A 20,000-nucleotide genomic window follows, 5' to 3' on the forward strand; every position below is an offset into this window, starting at 1 on the left:
TGTCCCCGCGGAGCCTTCCCGGGGGCTGGACGGGAGCCCCTCGGGGGGGCAGCCCCCCTCCCCCCCGACCTCGGACCCCCGCCCGGGTGCCCACATGCTGCTACCGTCACCAGATCCGCCTAACAAAGGCGATTGGCCCCAAATCTGCGCTGCCAGCGGCGTTCGGGATAGCAGGGGGGCCTTGGTGGGAGACGGGGGCAACTGGGGGGTCTTCCATGGCTGAAAGACCTTGAGTGGATGCTAAAAAGTTTGAGGCAGCTTGGGTTTAGCTGCGCTTATTGTTGTATTTTTAAGCGGTGCTTTGAAAAGCCGTGGGGTTCGGGATGTTGGCGGCTCCAGCCCATCCCAGCAGGTGTTTGGGATCTTGTGATCACCACGGCTCCAGCCATGAGTGGGAACTCGGGAGCCCGTTTGCTGGGAGATCGAGAGCGGGATCACAGCACCGCTGCCGGGCACGTGTAGAGCAAACCTGCAGGGAACCCACCGTAAGGACCTTGAAAGCTGCCAGTGCTCAGCCCGGGCCCCAGCACCCTAAAGCGCTGGGTGATGCGGTCGGTGTTGGGGCGTACCAGAGGGACCATGAGATGCGTTTGGCCCTGATGCCTCTGGTTTCAGATTTAGGAGGAAAGGTAAGAAAAACTGTGAGTGCTGCGGTGACTCGAACCGTTCTAGACTGCACGAAGGAAAGGGACAACAGAAAAATAAGTTTCTCTTCAAACAAAAGACCAAATCGAACCCAAAGGCAGAAGGAAGATGCTTCCCCGGTGAAGCTTGTGGGAGCTGGGCTGGCTCGAGGTTCGCTGGAGAAGCGTGTCTGGTTGGGACTTCAAAACCAAAATGCCACGTGCTTGTGTGTCTGTGTGTGCGAGGGGCTGAGTCCAAACCTGCCACCATCTGACAGCGTGTGGCCAGGTTTCAAACCCAGTGAGGGAGAGAATGGGAGTGAGGCAAGACACAATTGCACATTGCATTTCCGTTGACATATTAAATATAGACTGCGTGGTCTGAGGTCAGGTTCCAGGCAGGAGACAGATTCTAGGGATCTGCCACTTAGACATGCAAATTAGAGGGGGCAGCACTGGTATTAGCCAGATGTGTGATATTAACTTGCCGCTAAATGCAGGATTCCTGCAGCAAAATAAATATATCCCTTTGGTTTTGACGTTTTTCAGCAGATGCAGGTGTTGGGCAGGGGTTGCCGGTGCTGTGTTCTGTCCAGAAAAGCCCACTGGGATGTGTGTGTTCTGCTGGTGGCAATCATTCCCACGCGCCTGCAGCTCCCTCTGCCCCCTGCCCTCTTTGCACAAAGCGAAAGGTTGGGATTCCTTTCCCAGTGGCGTGGGTTTACATGTAGACCTGGGTTGGGAATAGGCAATATACCTCTCCAAAGAAGTCATTCCTCTGTAAGGATGGGGGGGGGGGGGGGGGGGGCTTAGCAAAGAAATTAGACCCACAGCCCAGCCAACCCTGACCCTCACCATCCCATCCCACCTTCCCAGGTCTGGCTGCCTTGGCTTAGGCTCCATGTGTGGTGGCCGACCCGGTGAGCAGCCGCTGCTCCCATTGGCATTGGGGACAGGCTTTGGCAAATCTGGCTAACTACGTGCTCATTCCTGCGCCGTGCAGAAGCCATAATCTTTCTGGGGCAGTTGTAACAGCAGATTCCATTTTTTCTCCCCCTGTTCCCTGATCTGCAGCACGATCCAATTGACAGCTCACACGCGGCTTCCATCTGCTTTTTTCCTTTTCTTTCCCTTAAACGGGGAGAAGCGGTCGTGTGAGAAGCCCAGCAGCTCCTCTTGCGATCCCTCGCAGCTTGACGTGGAGCTGAGCAGCTGCCTCTGCCCGCAGGGAGGAAGGAAAAGGGGGAAAGGTCCGCTGGGGCTGCGGATCCAGGAGCCCAGGAGCTGGCTCGAATTGTCCTGTAGAGGTGCTGAGGACTGATGAAGTCACTGGAGGCAGAGGAGGATCTTAAGCCCTGCTAGAAACATGAGCATCGTTACGAAATGGTTTTGTTCGTGCCTGACGCTATTCATGTCTCAGCAACCTGACTCCTGGTAGTCGATAGCGTTCCAGCTTCCTAATATTATTCATGAGGCAGTTTTTCTATTTATGTTAATCACAGATACATTTGCATCTTAATGGCAGTGTTTGTCTTAAAGCTAATATTTTCCTGGGAAGAGCAGGGAGGCATTTGAACAGGCTTTTGGAATGGGCCAGAGGAGGGAGAATCAAGTGGACATTTTTGGATTTGTGTGCCAGAATTGGGCAGAAGGTAGATCCTCTGCGAGGGTCAACCGTGTTCTCCTGGCTGGGTTTCCTAGCGGTGCCTGCAGTGGGGAAAGCGGGGAGGTTCTGGGGTGTGGGGTATGGGGAGGTTCTGGGGTGTGGGGTACCGAATGGAGCTGTAGCAGAGCAGCAGGGATGGGAGCAGCCCTCGCAGGGCACAGTGTATGGACAGACAAGCGGCTCTTCCAAAGGGCACGGGGGAAAATAACAACCTCAGCCCAACTTGCCTCCCTGAGTTTTGACTCAGCTTCTGCAGGCTTGTAGATAAGCTCCTCGCTGACTCCATGCTTCCCCTGCTGAAGTACTTGGTGTCATTTTGGATGCTAAGCTGAACCTGGAGCCCCCTCTCCTCTGCAAACTGACAGCCTTTTCTTGCTTAAGGCTTTAGGCTGCTGATGTCTGGAGTAATGTTTAGGATCTGAAGGGACTGTAAAGCCCAGAGTCCGTGCGGTTCGTAGGGAGGATCAGGCACAGAATATCTGGGCTTTTGCTGCAGTCTCTTGCAAGTGGAACTAGGCTGAGTTCTGCTTACAGGGAGCTGGAAACCCTCCTGGAGCCATTGGGAGCAGGGTGGTGGATGCACGGGTTCTTTCAGGGATCCTTGGCAGAACGATGATGGTGCTACATCATAGTTACGCTTAAAGCTTTATTTTCTTAACAGAATTTTACGGTTAGTATAGCAGAGAATGGGTGATGAGAATAGCACAGGATTTCTACAAGCAGAATCACAACAGTATGATCTATAAGTAGCATAATACCGAATTTATAACTTAATTTACCTGGACCCCCTGCAGATCAGGTCAGATTTGAATACATGGGTTGCTGTATCAATATAACAAATACAGTCTAGGCTTAGAAAAGAAGACAAGTGAGTGCTGGGCGGAGCGGATGACGGATGACGATGGTGTCCCTGGCTACCGGGGCTTGTGGCTTTTGCTGTCCAGCAGCAGCTCCAGTCCTGTTTTCCTCATTTAGGACTCGTACCAGCTTGATTATAGACAGTGCTCAGGGCGCTGTTACGCTTCCCTGTTCCGTGATGGGGTGTCAGTACCACCCGGGTGGCCTGGCACCTTCAAGGCTGGCACTTTCTAACACCCTGAGTGCTTTTTAACACAGTGTCCCATGTCTCAGCAGGTGTAACTGACGTGGTGGCAGAGGTGCCCGAAGAGGCATAAGGCTGTTGACCTGAGTTTGCTGTTAACTAAAGCAGGAGATGTGGAAGTGAGAAAACCTAGTGAGAGTGATGGGCCCATTTGCACCTCTGTGGATGTCTCCTCCCTGTTGGGTGGATCTCTGGGTGACTCTGTCAGGCTCAGAGTTCTAGGATCTTGAACCTGTGAAAGATGCAGTAAGCAGGGTCCTGTCACAGCATGGAAACCCTTCCTAGCTGGGAAAATGTGGCTTTCCTTGAGCTTCTGGTGCTTCTGCAAGCTTTAGACACCTGGGTGAAGGCAGGGGGTAAGGGGATGCTGTGGAAAATGCCTGGTGAAGCATCCTAAGAAGCAGCTGAAGCGTTTGTTTGCAAGAGATAGTGTCTCTTCAAGAGGGAAGATTCTTTTCCCCAAATATTTGTTTACACAATTAGGCTTGGACTGTAGTGTTTCTGCAAACCCCCTTTCTGTATTTTTTACCAGGACTTTGCAGCGACACAATTCTAGACTCCTGCATCCTACCTCCAAAACGTTCGGCTGCGCAGGACAGTCGTCATGTTTTCCAGAGGACACAGCTGACCTCTTTAGCTCCCTCCTTTCCATGGCCAGTACAGCTCCCAGATCCTTGCCACTTTGGAAGCAGGAATGAGATTAAACGAATGAACTGAATGTCTGGAAATCTTGGCGACACGGAGCGCTCAGGGATGGAGCGGTAGACAGGGCTGTCCTGTGCCCACAGGCTTGCTTGTCCCAGTGCAGCCCAGGCGCAGCTGGGATTCTCCTGAGACAAGGATGGTGTCTTCATTGCACGTGGACGTGGTACCCCCATCATTAGGGGTTGTTCAAGTGCCGTTTCATGCTTGAGTGAAGGGCAGGAGTACAACCTGGCTCCTGTTGAGCAAAAATATCACGCCTTTGAGAAGCAGAGTAGCAGCAAGGGTTGCCCTAGGAATGAAGTGGGAGGTTCGAGTGAGGCATCTTTGGGCTCCGTAGGTGCAGAATGCTTCTCTCTCCAGAGGCTGCTGCCTCTTGGTACAGATACCTGAGCACCTAAAAGACGAACGGTATTTTGGGCTGCCTTTGTTGTAGGGAAGAGAAGGACTGGAGGGCTCTGGGGAGGGGATTCATGGCGCTTTTTTTGGACTGGTGCTGGTGGATGTAGGTCTTCCTGGGCTTTGCAAATCTCTGATCTGAGATGATGACAGTACCTTGCAAAACAGCTACCCCTGTGTGAGTAGTGTCCCTCCTGTGTCCCCACTAAGTGGTGTGCCTTTGTCCAATCCTTATTTTATCCTCATCCTCCCATGGGCTGAGGTTTTTGGGCCTGCCAGTGTGTATTACCTCAGTTTTGATGTTGCTGAGCACTGGAATTGGGACTCAGGTACTGGGTTTGAGTGCTTAACTCTGCAGGTAGCTTCATGTAGACTTATTCCTCTCCTATCCTTCGTTTTCTTAGGTTTGATGGCTAATTCTCCTGAGACAAGGATGGTGTCTTCATTGCATGTGGACATGGTACCAATGCATTGAAGCTTTCAGTGGAACAAATTGCTTATTCCCAGCTCCTGACTTCGGAGTTTTGTGTGCTAAACTGACCCAAATTCTCTTAGAATGGGTCTCATGTAACTTGCAAAGTAGCAGACTGGAGCAGCAGGTGGAAATGGGCAAGTATCTGTGGTTGGGACTTTGGTCACCAGGCCTTCTAATCTGTTAGGAATAGAATCGTTAGGTTGGAAAAGACCTTTGAGATCATCAAGTCCAACTGTTAACCCAGCAGTGCCAAGCCCATCACTAAACCTCATCCCTGAGCACCGCATCTACATGTTTTTTAAATATCCCCAGGGATGGTGATTCCACCACCTCCCTGGGCAGCCTGTGCCAATGCTTGACCACCCTTCCCATGAAGAAATTTTTCCTAATATCCAGTCTAAAACTCCTCTGGCACAACCTGAGGCTGTTTCCTCTTGTCCTGTTGCTGGTTATTTGGGAGAAGAGACTGGCACCCCCCTCCCTACAGCCCCCTGCCAGGCAGCTGCAGAGAGTGAGAAGGTCCCCCCTGAGCCCCCTCTTCCCCAGGCTGAGCACCCCCCAGTCCCTCAGCTGGTCCCCCTCAGACTTGTGCCCCAGCCCCTTCCCCAGCTCCGTTGCCCAGCTCTGGACATGCTCCAGCACCTCAAAGTCTTCCTTGCAGAACTGAGCACAGGATTTGTGATGCGACCCCACCAGTGCCGAGGACAGGGGGACGGTCACTGCCCTGGCCCTGCTGGCCACGCTGTTTCAGACACAAGCCAGGATTCCCTTGGCTTTCTTGGCCACCTGGGCTCCTGGCCACCTGGATGAGTTGCTGGCTCATCTCCAGCCGGCTGTCGACCAGCACCCCCAGTCCCCTTCCCACCGGGCAGCTTCCCAAGCCCGCAGCGCTGCGTGGGGCTGGTGTGACCCCAGTGCAGGACCCGGCACGGAGCCGTGTTGAACCTCATCCAGTGGCCTCAGGCCAGACCCCCCTGCAGAGCCCCCTGGCCCCCAGATCAGCATCCCCCACAGCTTGGTGTCATCTGCAAACTGAGTGAGGGGGCACTCGACCCCCTCGCCCAGATCACTGATCTGGAGACCCCCTCTAGCCCAGCCCTGGGAGCACCCTGTGTGCCCAGCACCAGCAGGATGTGACTCCATCCACCACCATGCCTTGGGCTCAGCCATCCAGCTGGCTTTTTACTCAGCACAGAGCGCATCCAGGGTTTAGGGTTTGGGCTCTCTGGTTATACTGGTGCTTTTGAGGCTTTTCCTGATGCTTGAGAGCACAGCAGTCTCTGAGGGTAGAGTGAAAGCAAAGGGGTGCTTTGCCCCCCACCCCACCATAGAGCTAGCTGCGTTTGTCGTGAGAAGTGAAGGTTACCTGCATGCTTATTGCCTTACTGCATTTGTTAAACTATCTGGTGATCCCACGTCTGGCCTTGATGCGGCATCCTTGGTTTAAAACCTAGGCGATAAGGAGCTGTATTTGCCTATTGAAGGTATCTAATACCCGTGTGCTGTTTGTGGAGGGTTTTTTTCTCCTAGCAAGAGCTGTGAGAACAGATGTGATTTGTTTAGCTGCAGCAATTTATCGGAATTGGGATGGAAGAACAGCCTACTCCTGTTGCCATGGGTTGGGGTTGTCCTGAGCAGCTGGCTTCCGTGGGGGCTAGAAGTGTCGTGTACCACAGAGACACTCTGGGGCGGAGGGGAGAGATCCAGGAGGTCCCTGTCCTGCATCCATGGAGAGCTGAAGCGGGAGTCCCCCAAGCCAGGCACAAAAAAGTGGGGGCAAAAGACCCATCCTCTCTCTTTGGGCCATAACAATGCCATCTGCAGCCCCAGCACAACAATACAGATGTGGACATTTAGCAACAAGCTGCAGGGCTGTGTCCTGCCTTTGCTTGGGATGTGAAATGCCACTGCGAATAGCAGGGGGTTGAGTGAGGGGGTCAGAGGCACGCTAGCATTTGAGTCTATTCTCCAGTGCTTTGCCCATCCTCATCTGAGACAACTCAAGTGACGGAGCTCCAGGCACTTCCCTGGGGAGATTGTTCCACAGACTAATAAATCTCTCTCTGCTAGGAAATGTTTCTTGATAACCAGCCAAATTTTGCTTTTGCTTAGTTTCATTTGATTATTCTTAGCATCAGAGCACCCAAAGATGATCCCTCCTCTTCCTGGAGGGGCTACAATTCCTCCCCTCCTCCCTTGGCTCCACTATTAGGCTCAGATGTTGAGTCAGATCTTGACAAAGAATGTCAGGATGTGGCCTTTGCCGTGTGCTTTTCATCTTGCTTCTTAAGCTGCCCCTTGCAGAAAGCGTTATGCTCTGCTGCTCTCTGTGTTTCCCTCGTCATGCATGTGTGTATTTGGGGTGTGTGTGTGTGTGCACGTTGTGCGTACGGCACAGAACGCCAGGCTTCTCCTTCTGTAGCTTTCCATGATTCTGTGAATCTGGATCATGGAGCTTTCATGAGAGTCTAAAATCCCAGATGCTTTTCCTCTTTCCTTGCTGCTTTTTTTTTTGTTTTATTTTTTTGTATCAGTCATCATTCCGGTCCTTGCATCTCCTCTGATCCTTGTGCTCAGGGCTGTTCCTCCCACAGGCAGTGTTACCCCGTGTGTTGCTCTCCAGTCGTTTCTCACCTTGTTCACCGCCTGTTTCAAACCTGGTTGATTTACTGGGACCCTTTTCCATCACTTCAACAGACCTTGGATGGGGCCCACAAACCTTTTAATATCGTTTCTTTGTCTTTTTCCCTACAGTCTTTGACGCATCCACATTAAGTAACATTTGCACCTTTAATTAGCAAACCTCCCGCTCTGCCCCTGCTTCCCCTTCGCTGGGAAAGGAGTGGATTCTGGCGCAGGGGCCATCCTCTGTACTGCAGGGATGGAGGATGGGAACAGGGCAGCGTCTGCAGTTCTTGGGTCACCCGCTGTTAGCAAAGAGGAGCGTCGTCTCGACGCGCGTCTGCAATTGCATGTCTAACTTGACACGTGCTGTGTTCACTGCAGGTTGCGCGTTCCTCACGTACTGTGCCAGAGACTCTGCCATCAAAGCCCAGACGGCGTTGCATGAACAGAAGACTTTGCCAGGGGTAAGTCCCGGTGAATCGTGCCTGGAGCTCATGCCACGGGCAGGCGAACGGGGGATTGTCAGGGGAGCGAGGGAGGGTGAGAAGCGGTTTAGATTCATTTTCCTCCTTGTGAAAGAGGAGCGTGGTTCGGGGGTTGGAACGCGGATGTGGGAGCCAAAGCACAGTGACGCGCTTTGCAGAGCTGCTGCTCTCTTCTCCACCTTGCCAGGGCTGCCCCACGTAGCTCCAGCCAAGCCTGACTGTGCTGCTCTGAGGTGTGATGTGACATCTTCAGCGACCTGTCCCCATCCCTAGGGAGCTGTGGGCTTTGGGGTGGAGTGCTGCCCTGTGGTGTGATGTGACATCTTCAGCGACCTGTCCCCATCCCTAGGGAGATGTGGGCTTTGGGGTGGAGTGCTGCCCTGTGGTGTGATGTGACATCTTCAGCAACCTGTCCCCATCCCTAGGGAGCTGTGGGCTTTGGGGTGGAGTGCTGCCCTGTGGTGTGATGTGACATCTTCAGCAACCTGTCCCCATCCCTAGGGAGCTGTGGGCTTTGGGGTGGAGTGCTGCCCTGTGGTGTGATGTGACATCTTCAACGACCTGTCCGCATCCCTAGGGAACTGTGGGCTTTGGGGTGAAGTGCATGGGTCCACCCTGCACGATGGGCATGCTGGAAGGCTGAGGGGAGACAAGACAAGGTACCAGACCCTTCTCTTCCAGGTGTGCAGAACTTGTGGTGCATCTGCTCCTAGTCTGCTGTTGCCCTGCGGGTGGCTGGACGATTTGTGCTCTGTGCAGGATCCAAAACGACTCGTAGTGCAGTGGCTGAGTTGGATCAGCTTCTCAGAAGGAAAAAAAATAATAATACACTTGCCACATCCCATTGTTTGGAAGAGAAATGGGTTACGTAGGTGAGACCCAGGCTGCTGAACTAGTGTGTCTGTCCTGGATGCTGGGAGCAAAGGGCAGGAGGGATCGCAGGGAGCAGGTGGAACGGGTCCATCCTTGCAGGGATGTCTTCTGCCTCCCTGGCTCCCACTGGGAAGCTGAAAGGAGTCCTGAATGGTTGCCATTCCCAGTTTGGTAGGATGTGAGCGCTTTGCCTGGGCACTGCGCTGGCTGAGCTGAGGGGGTTGATCAAGCACGTTGGAAGGATTCCTTCGGAGGTGAGTAGGCGGAGGAGTTGGGTACTTATAGACAGAAGCTCACAGGAGGCCCTGAGCGCTCAAGGCAACAGAATAATTAATGTAAACCAGGGGTCTCTGGAGAGGGGTTAGGAATTCTTAACCATAATGTTTCCTCTTTAACCCGTATGGGTCCAAATAGCTTCCCCCACCTCTCCCAGCTCCCCATAAGACTTCCACACACACGCATCCTTTTCCATGTTTCTTTACCCGTGCTCCCTTTTTGCACGGCTCTGTATTGTTGTTTGAGGGCTGGGAAAATCCACGTAACTTATTTACCACGTAGCAGGGTCTTCAGTGCTTCAGGTTGCGTCAGGGCAGCGAGGGGGGAGAGTGCAGCTAACCAGGTGCCCAAATACTGTTTTGAGTTCGTTTGGATGAGGGGAAAACTTCCAGGCTAAGGCAGCGTGAGCCGTGTGCGTCGGTCCAGGGCAGGACTGACGGCGGCTGTAACGACGATGAGCTGAAGGATGGAGGAGCAGGAGGAGCAGCGGTGATGAGTCACGGTACGGCGCTGCTAACACAGCGCAGGAGGCAGCCACGTCTCCAGCTCGTACCTGTAGAGGGACTGGGAAAGGTTTTTGTGTGAGGCTCGGTGGAGTCAAGGCGGTCTCGGTTTTGCTGCACCAGGAATCTGTTCCGTGTTTTGCTGTGTTCTGTACCGTTTGTGCGCTCAGTGGCTATAGTGTGCTGTGTGGAGCAGTATTTAAAGCAGCAATCTGTCTGTGATGTGGTCTTCTGAAGGCTTTTTACGTTAAGGGAGGTGTAAGAAACTGCTTGGGAACAGTAAGAAGTCTGTGCTAGCTGAGTACTTTCAAACATGTTTGTCTGGAGACAGTTAATGAGCAATGTGGTGTCATTAAGATGAAGATGAGCTGTGCTGCATTTGGAGCTATTTTCAGGCTGGCAATACACCGCTTCATTACATTTCGTTTGTCTTTTGGTATGTCCCTCAGTGACCAGGAAGGCAGGATTCTCTTCAGGCATTTTAGTGGTCATTTAGGGATGGTTGCTACCAGAATGGACCAGATCTCCGTCCTGATGTGCGTAGAGTCAGTCTTGGTGTGGGCTGGGTGACCTGAGGAAGCTTTCAGCCCTGTTTTCTTAGCCTGGTTTGCTTGTGCCTGTGTAGCATCACCCTTCCCTCTGACCCAGGTGGTCACAGAGGATGCTCTGGAAGTGAATCACAGGCAGGAGTGCTGGGTAACGGATTGTTTCCCTCTTTTGGGAACGTGGCTGTGAAATTTCATCTCTACGTTCACATCAGGATCACCTTCTGATGAACTCTGTGGCAAAGCCTCTGACGAGAAATACAGTGAGGACCATAGCATAGGACAGAGAACAGAATGTACCGGACCACGCCGCTGGGGTTTCAGCAAATGGGCCGTAGTCTGGTAAATGAGTGATTTCTTGTTCATTTTACCCATTTACCATCTCCTTATTGCACGCAGCAGTAGCAGGAAAAAAGTTTAAGAGTGTGTGACATCACTGTAGGGTGCCACAAACTGTCATCTGAACACACGACTAAGCATCAGCATGTTTAGAGACCGCAAGGGATCAGACTGGCACAGAAGGGATCTTGCGGGTGATCCTATGCTTGGCATTGAATGGCAGAGCCACCACAGAGCCACCAGTACCCACGTACCTTCCTTTGCTGGTCTCCAGGCAGAGACCGGTGGTTGATCTCAGCAGCTGGTGAAGCTGAATGGAGACAAAATGCTTAGTCTAGCCCGGGGATTTGGTAAGGACAGACTTAGGGAAATTTGATGTGGTTTCTGCTGAGTCCTTAGGCTGTGATGAGGCAGCTGGAGCAGGTCTTCTGGGTTCTCTTCCAGCTCTGTCACTGGGTGGACCTGTGCCCACGGAGGTATTGCTTAGACCTTCCAGGTCTGATGCTAGCCATGTCAGCCCATCTAAGGGTGCTGCCACATTGTTCCTGCAGTGTAGTTTTTCCGAGGTTTTATATTTATACTAAGTTTTCCACATAAGTCAGTCGGAATCACCATGGTCTCTATTTGCTTTTATGGCATTTCTGGCAAGTTCTCCTTTTGGGAGATCAAAATTATTGTTTATTTTTCAGTTGAAGGCTGCTGGATGTATGGTAGCTAGACAGAATTTTAACTCAAAAAAGCTTTATTTTTTGACAGTAAGGCTTAGCGCCTTTTTCCAAAGGTAGACAGAGTTTTGGCTTTCACCCCCTTTTGTAAGGGCTAGTGTGCTCAGCGTGTAAAGCAAGATGACTGTCAGCTGTATATTGTGTTATCTGAAACACCTGTGTTGCCTTCAGAGCTGGCGAATTGCTATCGCTGCTGTCTGGAAGTAACAAATGCACAAATCTCCCTTTGGGAAAAGAAGAATGGAGCTTCCTAGAACAGAGAGGTGAAGTGCATCCTCGGTGAATTAGCAGAAGTGTCTGATCACCCAGGCTTGCTAAGCAGCTTAAAGGGAGGCCAAGTATCCCTGCCCTTGCTGTCAGCGGGGGTAAGCAGGAAGAATGCTCTGCCTTGGGGCTGTGTGGGCAAGGAATCCATTTCCCTACGCTGTGGTGGTGGGCAGCAGCCCGTGAACCTGGGCGCAGCCAAAGGGCTGGCACACAGCGAGGTGGGCTTGCCCATCACCTGGGCCAGCACACGCGATGAGTGGGGAAGCGCATCACACCTTGCTGGCAGTGACTGGGGCCAGCGCCAGCGTTGGGGCTGTTCTCTGCCCAGCATCACTGACACACTCCTCCTCCCTGCCCTTCGCCGCGCTTTCAGCATCCTGCACATGCCGAGATCCTGTTTCGTGTTCCTCGGTTTCGCTCCCTGAGGACAGGCTGGGCAACTGCACAATTAAGTCTGACTCAGCCCCAATAATGCAGTTTGATGGGCTCCAAAGGCTCAACAGGGATGGGGATGGATCTGCCTGAGGAACAAAATAGAAACCAGCTCCCTTTGTGGCCTGAGTCCACAGGGCTTGGGGAAAGACATGCAACCCATGGAGGCTGAACAGAGGGAAAATCTTTGGATCTGAAAAGCACAGAGAGGGAATCCAGCCCTTACGCTTCTTCCTAAATCTCGTGTCCTCTTCATCTGCCCGCCAGCCCAGCGGTGCGACATTTCACCTTCTTCCCACTCCCTGGCACACTCCTTCTTGGCTTGGTGAAACGATACTATATCTCAATAACCCATGCGTTTGATTCGTGATTGTGCCTTCACTTTGCTGAGTTCTGAAAGGAATTGGAGAGGTTATTAGTGACATGCAGTGATCACACACCAAGTTAAAGCCTCTCGCTAAGTGAAATTTGAGGGAAAAGCAGCCAGCTTTTCAATATTTCACAGAAACGCTTTGTGTCTCTTTTCATTTGCAGCCAGACAGTTGCAAATTACATAAAATTGCTCCTGAAGAAGAAGGGGAAGAATAGAGGGAGGATGTGGAAGGGGGGAGGTTTAAAAAAGTAATTCTTCTAGCTAGGTACAGTTAGTTTTATTTCTATGCAGAACAAAGAAGGGCTTGCTGAAAGGTAGGCAAGTAAGTGGCAGAAATTGGTATCGATCCAAGCTGGGAATATGGGCAGTTTAAGAGCGGTGTTGGGGGTACCAAAATGTGGCTACATCAGGGGGAGAACTCATGGATGCAGTGGCGGCTTGGGAGCGCAGGGACACAGGAATGGAAAATTACAGAGAGCAGCAGCATTAGAGCAGAGAGAGACTCTGGGAATGCACCAGGGGTTGAGATGCTGCAGCACAAACTCAGATGGCTGGGCATCAGGATTAATGCAGAGACCCAGCGGAGCCCGAGCGGCGCACATCCCTGTGGGCAGGCTGTCTCCTGTGCCGTCGGGAGCAAGGGCTCACCGTGGGCCATCTGTCAGGATCCACAGGCCATGATGATGTAAGGGGCCGCAGGGGACTGGAGGGGTTTGGTAGAGAGGTCAAAGCATCTCCTCCTTCCCTTCGCTCTCTTTTGTACAAGTCGGGGGGTGAAGCCAGCCTGGACCAGTATTTCTGAAAGTTTCTTCGTGTGAAGACTCCAGGATATTGCTGCTGGCAAAACCGGGAGACGTGCCAAGGAGCGGAGCTGGGGGCTGAAGCTGGACTCCAGTTGTTAATCGTTGAGATGGCCTCTGCGGTTCGAACCTTTGTGCAGGGCAGGGTAGAGACGTTTTTCTCGAGTCCATCCCACGGGTTTGGTGGACAACAGCAACACATTCATGAGAGCCGCGTGACGTTCCCAGTAGAAGGCAGCGATCCAGAGAGCGCGTCAAGGCGGTCTCGTTGAAATGGCAGCACCAGGTTGAAATGGCAGCACCAGGACATGAAGGTATGGGGCTAAAGTGGCCCCTGGGCGAGGAGCAGCAGAAGCGCCTGTTCACTGCAGAAAGAACTGCAAATGTTTGTGCTGCTGGGGGTTTGGCTTGAAGGCGCTGAGAGCCAGCAGTGAGGCAAGGCAGCGGCCCTACGAAGTGTGTACCCTGAAGAGATGGGGGGAGAAAGCTGCCAAGGCAAACGTTGGCTCCTGCTGCCTTACAGAGTTGGAAGGATGATGAAATTAAAGATCATCACCCGTTCCTGCATGCTGCCCAAATGCACACGTGCAGGCTTGGTCCTGTGCACACGAGGTCTCCCCTTCTCCCTAGAAATCGCTGCCCTTTGCACAACCAGGCACTCTCATCTCCTTGTAGCACAGAGCTTGGACTTCTGTCTTCCAGGACTGGCCTGTTCTTTGGTGAGCTCACCTCTGCTCGTGAACACACACGCACGTGTGCACCTGCGCAGTAGCCCACACAGACCTTCAGCTTTGCAAAGGCGCCCACGTCCTGAGTGTGGCTCTGCACCCCTGTCTCCTCGAGGTCATTTGGGGTGTGTGCATGTGGTTGCATGCAGGTGGTTGTGGACCTGGCCATAGAATCCAGAATAATTTATGCTGGAAGAGACCTCTGGGATCTTTGGTCAAACCCCACCCAAAGCACAGCTACCACAGATGGCTGAGGACCTTCTCCAGCTGAGTTTTGAGTATCCCCAATGAGATCCCGTGGCTGCCCTGGGCCTCTCTTCCAGGCTGTGAGCATCCCTGAAGTGAAGAGCTGATCTAATACCAGCCATAGCTTTTGATGTTCAGACAAGACAAGAAATGGCTCAGGGGGTGGTGGTGGTGTTACGGTGGCGCTGGTGCTTGCAGGAAAATCCACCAAAAATGGGTGTGTTAACCCTCCAGCACATCACCAGGGGGCCGTGGACCTGGCTGTGTCTGTCACCTAGTCCTGGAGGAACTGGTGTTCTTACCGGCCAAGGATATTGTCCACGTGTGGATGACAGGTTCGAGATCCAGCAGAAAAGGATAAACTGAACGGAGAGGGCAGCGGAAGAGTGGGAAAGACAAAACGAGTTCTCTTCCTTGTGGTGGAGTCGGTTGACTTCATGGCTACCAACCCTGACTCGGTTAAACGAATTATTTGTAACAGTTATAGCCACGGTTGTTACATGTCTTTTTTGCTGGATGGTGATCCAACGTCTACCTTTAATCATGTCCTGTTATACCCAATCGTGTGTACCTACCTTGTGCATCCAGCGCTGTAGATGAAGAGGACGCTTGCTTCTTCATGCTGCACTGGCGGTCGGAGGTTTACTCCTGATTTTGGCTTCCCGTGCCCCTCGCTCTGCCCTTTCCCAGTTTGCTGAGGTCCCTGGAAGCTCCTGCTGATGCACGAAGCATCCGAGCGTGTTCACTGGGGCAGGGTGCCGTGGGTGGTGGGCGCTGGATGTCTTCTCCAAGCAGCCTGAAGGGTCAAAGCCAGGTGAGTGTGGCGGTGCCCCCAGCTTTCCCTCCTGCAGCTCGCTTTCTCTTGCTCAGAGCAGCTTGGTGACCCATCTCGTAGCATCTTAGTCCTGCTTTTTTTGTGGGCCTCCTAAGCACTTTCCACCTTCCTTTGAGCTGGGGGTGGCTCCCGTGAGTGTGACCTCCTTAGGCAGCCTGGGACGGCGAGACCCTGTCTCTGCCAAGGCAGGACCCTGCAGTTGACACAGGACTGTGGGCCTGAGCACCAGCTTGTGCCTGGGTCCTCAGGCTGGTGGCTTTCTGGTGGCCAGAGTTCAACCTTTTGGGGTCTTGATGAAGTTGCTAGAGGAGCTTTTGGGGTTTTGAGTTCCTTTAGCCTTGTCTTGCAAGAGTGGGGAGGAGCAGGAGGAAGCTTGTGGCCGAATTTGCACTGCTGAAAGGTCCACTTGAAAGTAGAAAGGTACTGAATTTGGCCCAGGATTTGTCTTCTTGATGACTCTGGGGGAAACTTGTCCTAGCACCTGTAGAAAAGGATCTGAGAAAGTTGGCACTTCCCTATTCTCACCTAAAAGCTCCTTTGACCTTCAGTGGCACCAATCACAAGTGATGAGATCAGGGCAATGGAGAAGATCATCTAATGTCCTCCTTGATGCAGTGTCCTGGAACATCAAGGCAGGAGCCCCACGAGGACAGACTGACCACAGAGCCCTGAGAGACGGCACTTAAACGTGTCTGCCGAGCGGTGACGTACATGATAGGGGCTGTAATTGCTGGGCTGGTCTCCCTGCTGCTTCTCTGATGTTAATTCATGGTAACGGTGCTGTCGCTTCCATAGAGATACCAGGGAGATCCAAAGCCTTTCTGAGTCACGGCGATAAGTTGCTTGCCTTCTTCCCAGAGCACCACTAGCTACAGTGGGGACAGGGATGTCTGACTGCGTTAAGGGAGAAGGAACACGGCGCAGCAGAGAGTCCAAGAGACAGAGCAGCCAGTCCGTGCGTCTTGCAGCTGATGTGCTGCTCAGGTGGCTGCTTGCTGATGCCTGCACGCGCTCAGTTTTTTTTGGGGGGGGGGGGGGGGGAGGGAGGGAATGGGGGATGACCTCCCTGCTTTGCACCCTGTGCTAGGGGTAGGGAAAATACCTCCAAGGAAATCTGTGAGAGGAGTTGGAGTTGGTGAGTTCTCAGGGACAGCAGAGCAGTTGGGTGAAGTCCTCCAACAATTTTCCTTGCTCGTGCAAAAAGAGACAGCCTTAGCTTGTGAAGGCAGGAGCTGTGTGGTTTGGACTCCGGACTTTGCATCCTGCTTCTGCCACAGGCTTCCCACATGACCTTCATCATCACGTGCCTTGATCCCTCCGCCTGGAACGCAGTACTCATAATTATCCTCATCTCCTTCATAATGGGATTGGATGGGACAAATTCATAAGCAGCCTTTAGAGCCGGAGTGGTGCTTGGTGCTAACGTTGCTCGTGTTTCTGTGCGAGACGACTCCCCTTTCTCAGGGACGGATGGGGCTGAGGTACACTGCGACATCGGTGGAAAGATGTAAGCAGGAGACTCGAGGGCTGAGAATGGCACTGATCCATCATTGCTTGCATTCCCGACCAGAAACAGAATCTAAATGAGCAAATTGGCGTTTAGATTTATGTGCTCTGCACAGCCAGAAGTGGTTGTGATCATTCAGGCAGGGCATTTTTAACTGGCCAGAAGAGGACCGGCCCCCAGTTTGCAAAGCCTAAGAGCCCAGGACCAATTCTGCCAATGGCCTTGGATGCCTTTTGGTTCCTTGAGGTCCCAGAGGACCCAGCCTGCATTGTGTGTTTCATGCTCTCTGCCTCTGATCCTCTTATCGCTATGAGGTTCCCCTGCATTGCACCTGAGGGGCTATTTTACATCACTTACTCCTAATTAATAGAGGGGGTTGCCCTGCTGTCCCAGGGGGCTTTCTCCCTCCATCTATCTTCTGCAGTTTGAAAGCTGAGGAAGCGAGAGATGGGGGGTCACTGCTGCTCCTTGGAGAACAGGTTGTGGAGGTGACAGCTCACACTGGGCATCAGTGTAAATGTAGGGAGCCAGTTCATCTCCAGAATGATTTTTTTGGGGGTGTGGTGAGAAAACGGTGCATTTTGGTCTTGGTGAAACCAGTAGCAAAGCTTCCTCTGACTTGAGCAGGGCCAGGAATTTTCCTCAGATCCTTGATCCCAGCAGGGTTGGGGAGCATCTCCTTGAAAGCCAACAGGGCATGGTTCCCTGTTTTTCTGGGCTCACCAGACCGGCCAGTTGCTTCCCACCAGTAACCCCAAAGCACGCAAGCTGATGAAGGATGGTTGCTTGCGAGGAGGGGAGCGGTGCAGGCAGAGAAATACCATCTGGGAGAGCTGTGGAGGGTGAACATGGCTCTGTTGGGAAAGGGAAAGTGTCCAGCCAGGAGGGCAAATGAGGGGAAAGCTGAAGGGGGGCAGTGGGAGCTTTGCCCCCCACCATGCGCTGCCCACCTGGTGTCCATTGCTGTCTGTGGTTCCAGAAGGTTTCTCGAGTCTGGTGGGTGATGGAGCTGGCAGCTCTTCGGCTGTCATTAGCAGCAGGTTGGAAGGACCACGAAGTGCAGGGGCTGGGGACGTGGGGAGGGGGCTCTTGGCCCATGGTGGTCCCATGACAGCATGTGCTAAATGCTAACGTGCTGCTCCTCTTCAGAAATGAAGAAGAATCATGCTCAACTGAATAATTTAATGAGGAAAAGAAAGCTTAGCTAGTGAGGCAGGCACAAGGCTCAGAAACCATTTGCTTGAGTTCCTGCCGTGTGTGTTCATGTATGTTTTGTGCTCTTGTGTGATAAAGGCATGGATAGACTGCATGCACGTGTGCCTGCTTGGCACTGGGAATTTACTGTTGGACACTGGGCCCAGCTGGGCACGCGCGGAGGCGGCTTTCTTGGACTCAGGTGTGTTCTCCAAGTCCTGTGAAGCTCGAGGGGACGACTGGAGGCCAGAAGAATTTGTGCTTCCAGGCTTTGCGGTGCCAGCCAGCAGCGTGTCCTCCCTGCCCTCCTGTGCCCCTTCTCCCCGGGTGGAGGGGGTGAAGCCTGACCACCCTTGCTGTGCGCTGAGTCCCTGTGGGGGATGGAGCTCTTCTGAGACCTGTATGCCACGTTGGGGACCTCACGGGGACGGTTTCCGAGGCATTGCCACCTCTGTTAGCAAGTGAAAGCAGCAGCGCGTCCTCCTTGCATTTGTGCGCTCACACCTCTGCTCGAGAGGCCTTTGGTATTTTGTTCTCTGTAGCACCACGGGACTTTGGAGACTTAAAAGTGTTGGTGGAAGCTTCTGGATGGCCAGGTCTCTGCAAGGAGGACGATGGCTGCCTCTGCCTGGGCTGGGAGAGCTCCTGTGTTAGGAAGCAGCAGGCAGAGAATCCCGCTGCTCTTCTCCAAGCCTTGGCATCTGGACTAATTTCTGGTTATCGTGTTTTTCTCCTCTTTCCCCACATCTCGCAGAGCAGACGAAGCCCAGCCCTCGGTGTTGCTGGTGGCTCTCAGAGCCACTGGAGCTGGCTGGAAATGGGCAGCCCTTGACCTGAGGGCTCAGTCTGACGTTGGCAGAGGGTGAGGCTGCCCACCTCCTGCCCAGACGCCATGTCAGGTGGGCGAGAGAGAAGCTGCGGCCCCAGCCGTGGGGTGCAGAGCAGCCCACATGCCTCCTCTCGTGCCAGGCAGCCCTTCTTGTCGCCCCAGCCAGACGCTGCTTCTAGACTTGCACCAGCGCTACCCCCTCGTCGCTCCGCTGCCGTCGGCACCGCCGCCTCTACTGCCGTCTCGCAGGCCTTGTGCCATGGCCCTGCTGTGGCCGTGTCACCTGGCTGTGGGGCTGTGACCCTGTGGGGTGCTCCCCCACGGCGAGCAGGTTCAGGAGGGCCGGCCAGGGGCAGGTCCTGCAGCGCATCCTTGGCTGCGTGGCGGTCCCTGGGATGGGGGGAAGGAGAGGGGTGGACAGATGGGTAGAGGGGGCCCCCTCCCCAGAGATCATATCAAAATGTCTCTTTTGTGCAAAGCAGAGGGAATGCCCCCAAGAGCTGGTTTCCATGGCAACCACAAATGTCAGGTTCCATGTGGTGAATAACCGTTTCCATGACAACACCTCCTTTATCCTAGGAGTGACAGCCCTGTTGGGGGAGGGGACAGGGAGATGTCCTCAGGTACTTCACCCCCCTCCCTCACCTCCCCACATCCTTCCCGACTCCTTGCCCCAAGCCCTCAGCCCCAGCATCCCCCAGTGGGGCTGTGCTCACGTGGGGGTGTGATGCTCTCCGTTTCCACGGCATCCCTTCCTCCCTCCCTTCCCCCAGATGGATTTGCTCCTCCTAGAAGCTGAGATCTGAGTCTGTCCCTCCATCTCCCTCCCCATCTGTTTAGCTTAATCCTGGTTTTGCATCCTTGGTAGAAACAAAGCTATTTCTCAGCGCCGTGGGAGCAGTGGGGAGCGAGGTGGCCAGCTGCCCCTCTTGGCTCCACACCGAGCCCTCTCTTCGTCGCACACATCTGGACCACCTGCCCTCTCCCACCCACCCTGCTGCCAAAACACCCCCAGCCTTGGCTTGCACACGCATATTGCCAGAGGCTGTGAGCGGTAAGGGGAGCCACTGCCTCTCAGAGAGGAATTCTGAGGCTTTCTGGAACAATATCTGACTGCATCCTTCTGAACCCCTGCCCCACATCCCATTCGGCTCATGGGCTGAGAGAGATGCTTGGTCCTCAGCCAGCTCCTGGGGGGAGCAGCAGCCCAGAGGCTGGCGAGTGGCAGTGCTGCACATGCTGGGGCCACATGGCAGCACAGCGGGCTGGTCGGAGCTCTGCAAATCCCTGCAGCTGGTTGAGGGTAGGAAAGGGGCCCTCAGCCTTTCTCTCTCCCCCCGATGACACAGCAAGTCCTGGGAGATGGCGGTGGCACTCCTGCCTACCAAGGTGCAGCACGGCGGCAGCTTGTCCTTCCTTTGGGAAGCTGCCAGCCCGTCTCTGGCTCTGCC

The 20,000-nt window shown here is 53.6% G+C and overlaps 1 protein-coding gene across 1 annotated transcript in view; it reads left to right on the plus strand.

The window, feature by feature from the left end:
* The window catches only part of CELF5 (CUGBP Elav-like family member 5), a 42,778-nt gene that overhangs the window by 565 nt on the left and 22,213 nt on the right, over nt 1-20,000 (plus strand). Inside the window, 1 exon segment of the mRNA XM_037384632.1 lies at nt 7,974-8,056. Coding sequence (XP_037240529.1) covers nt 7,974-8,056 — 83 coding nt within the window.

This window comes from Falco rusticolus, chromosome 4 (genome assembly GCF_015220075.1).
Source record: "Falco rusticolus isolate bFalRus1 chromosome 4, bFalRus1.pri, whole genome shotgun sequence".
Classification (NCBI taxonomy): Eukaryota; Metazoa; Chordata; class Aves; order Falconiformes; family Falconidae; genus Falco; species Falco rusticolus.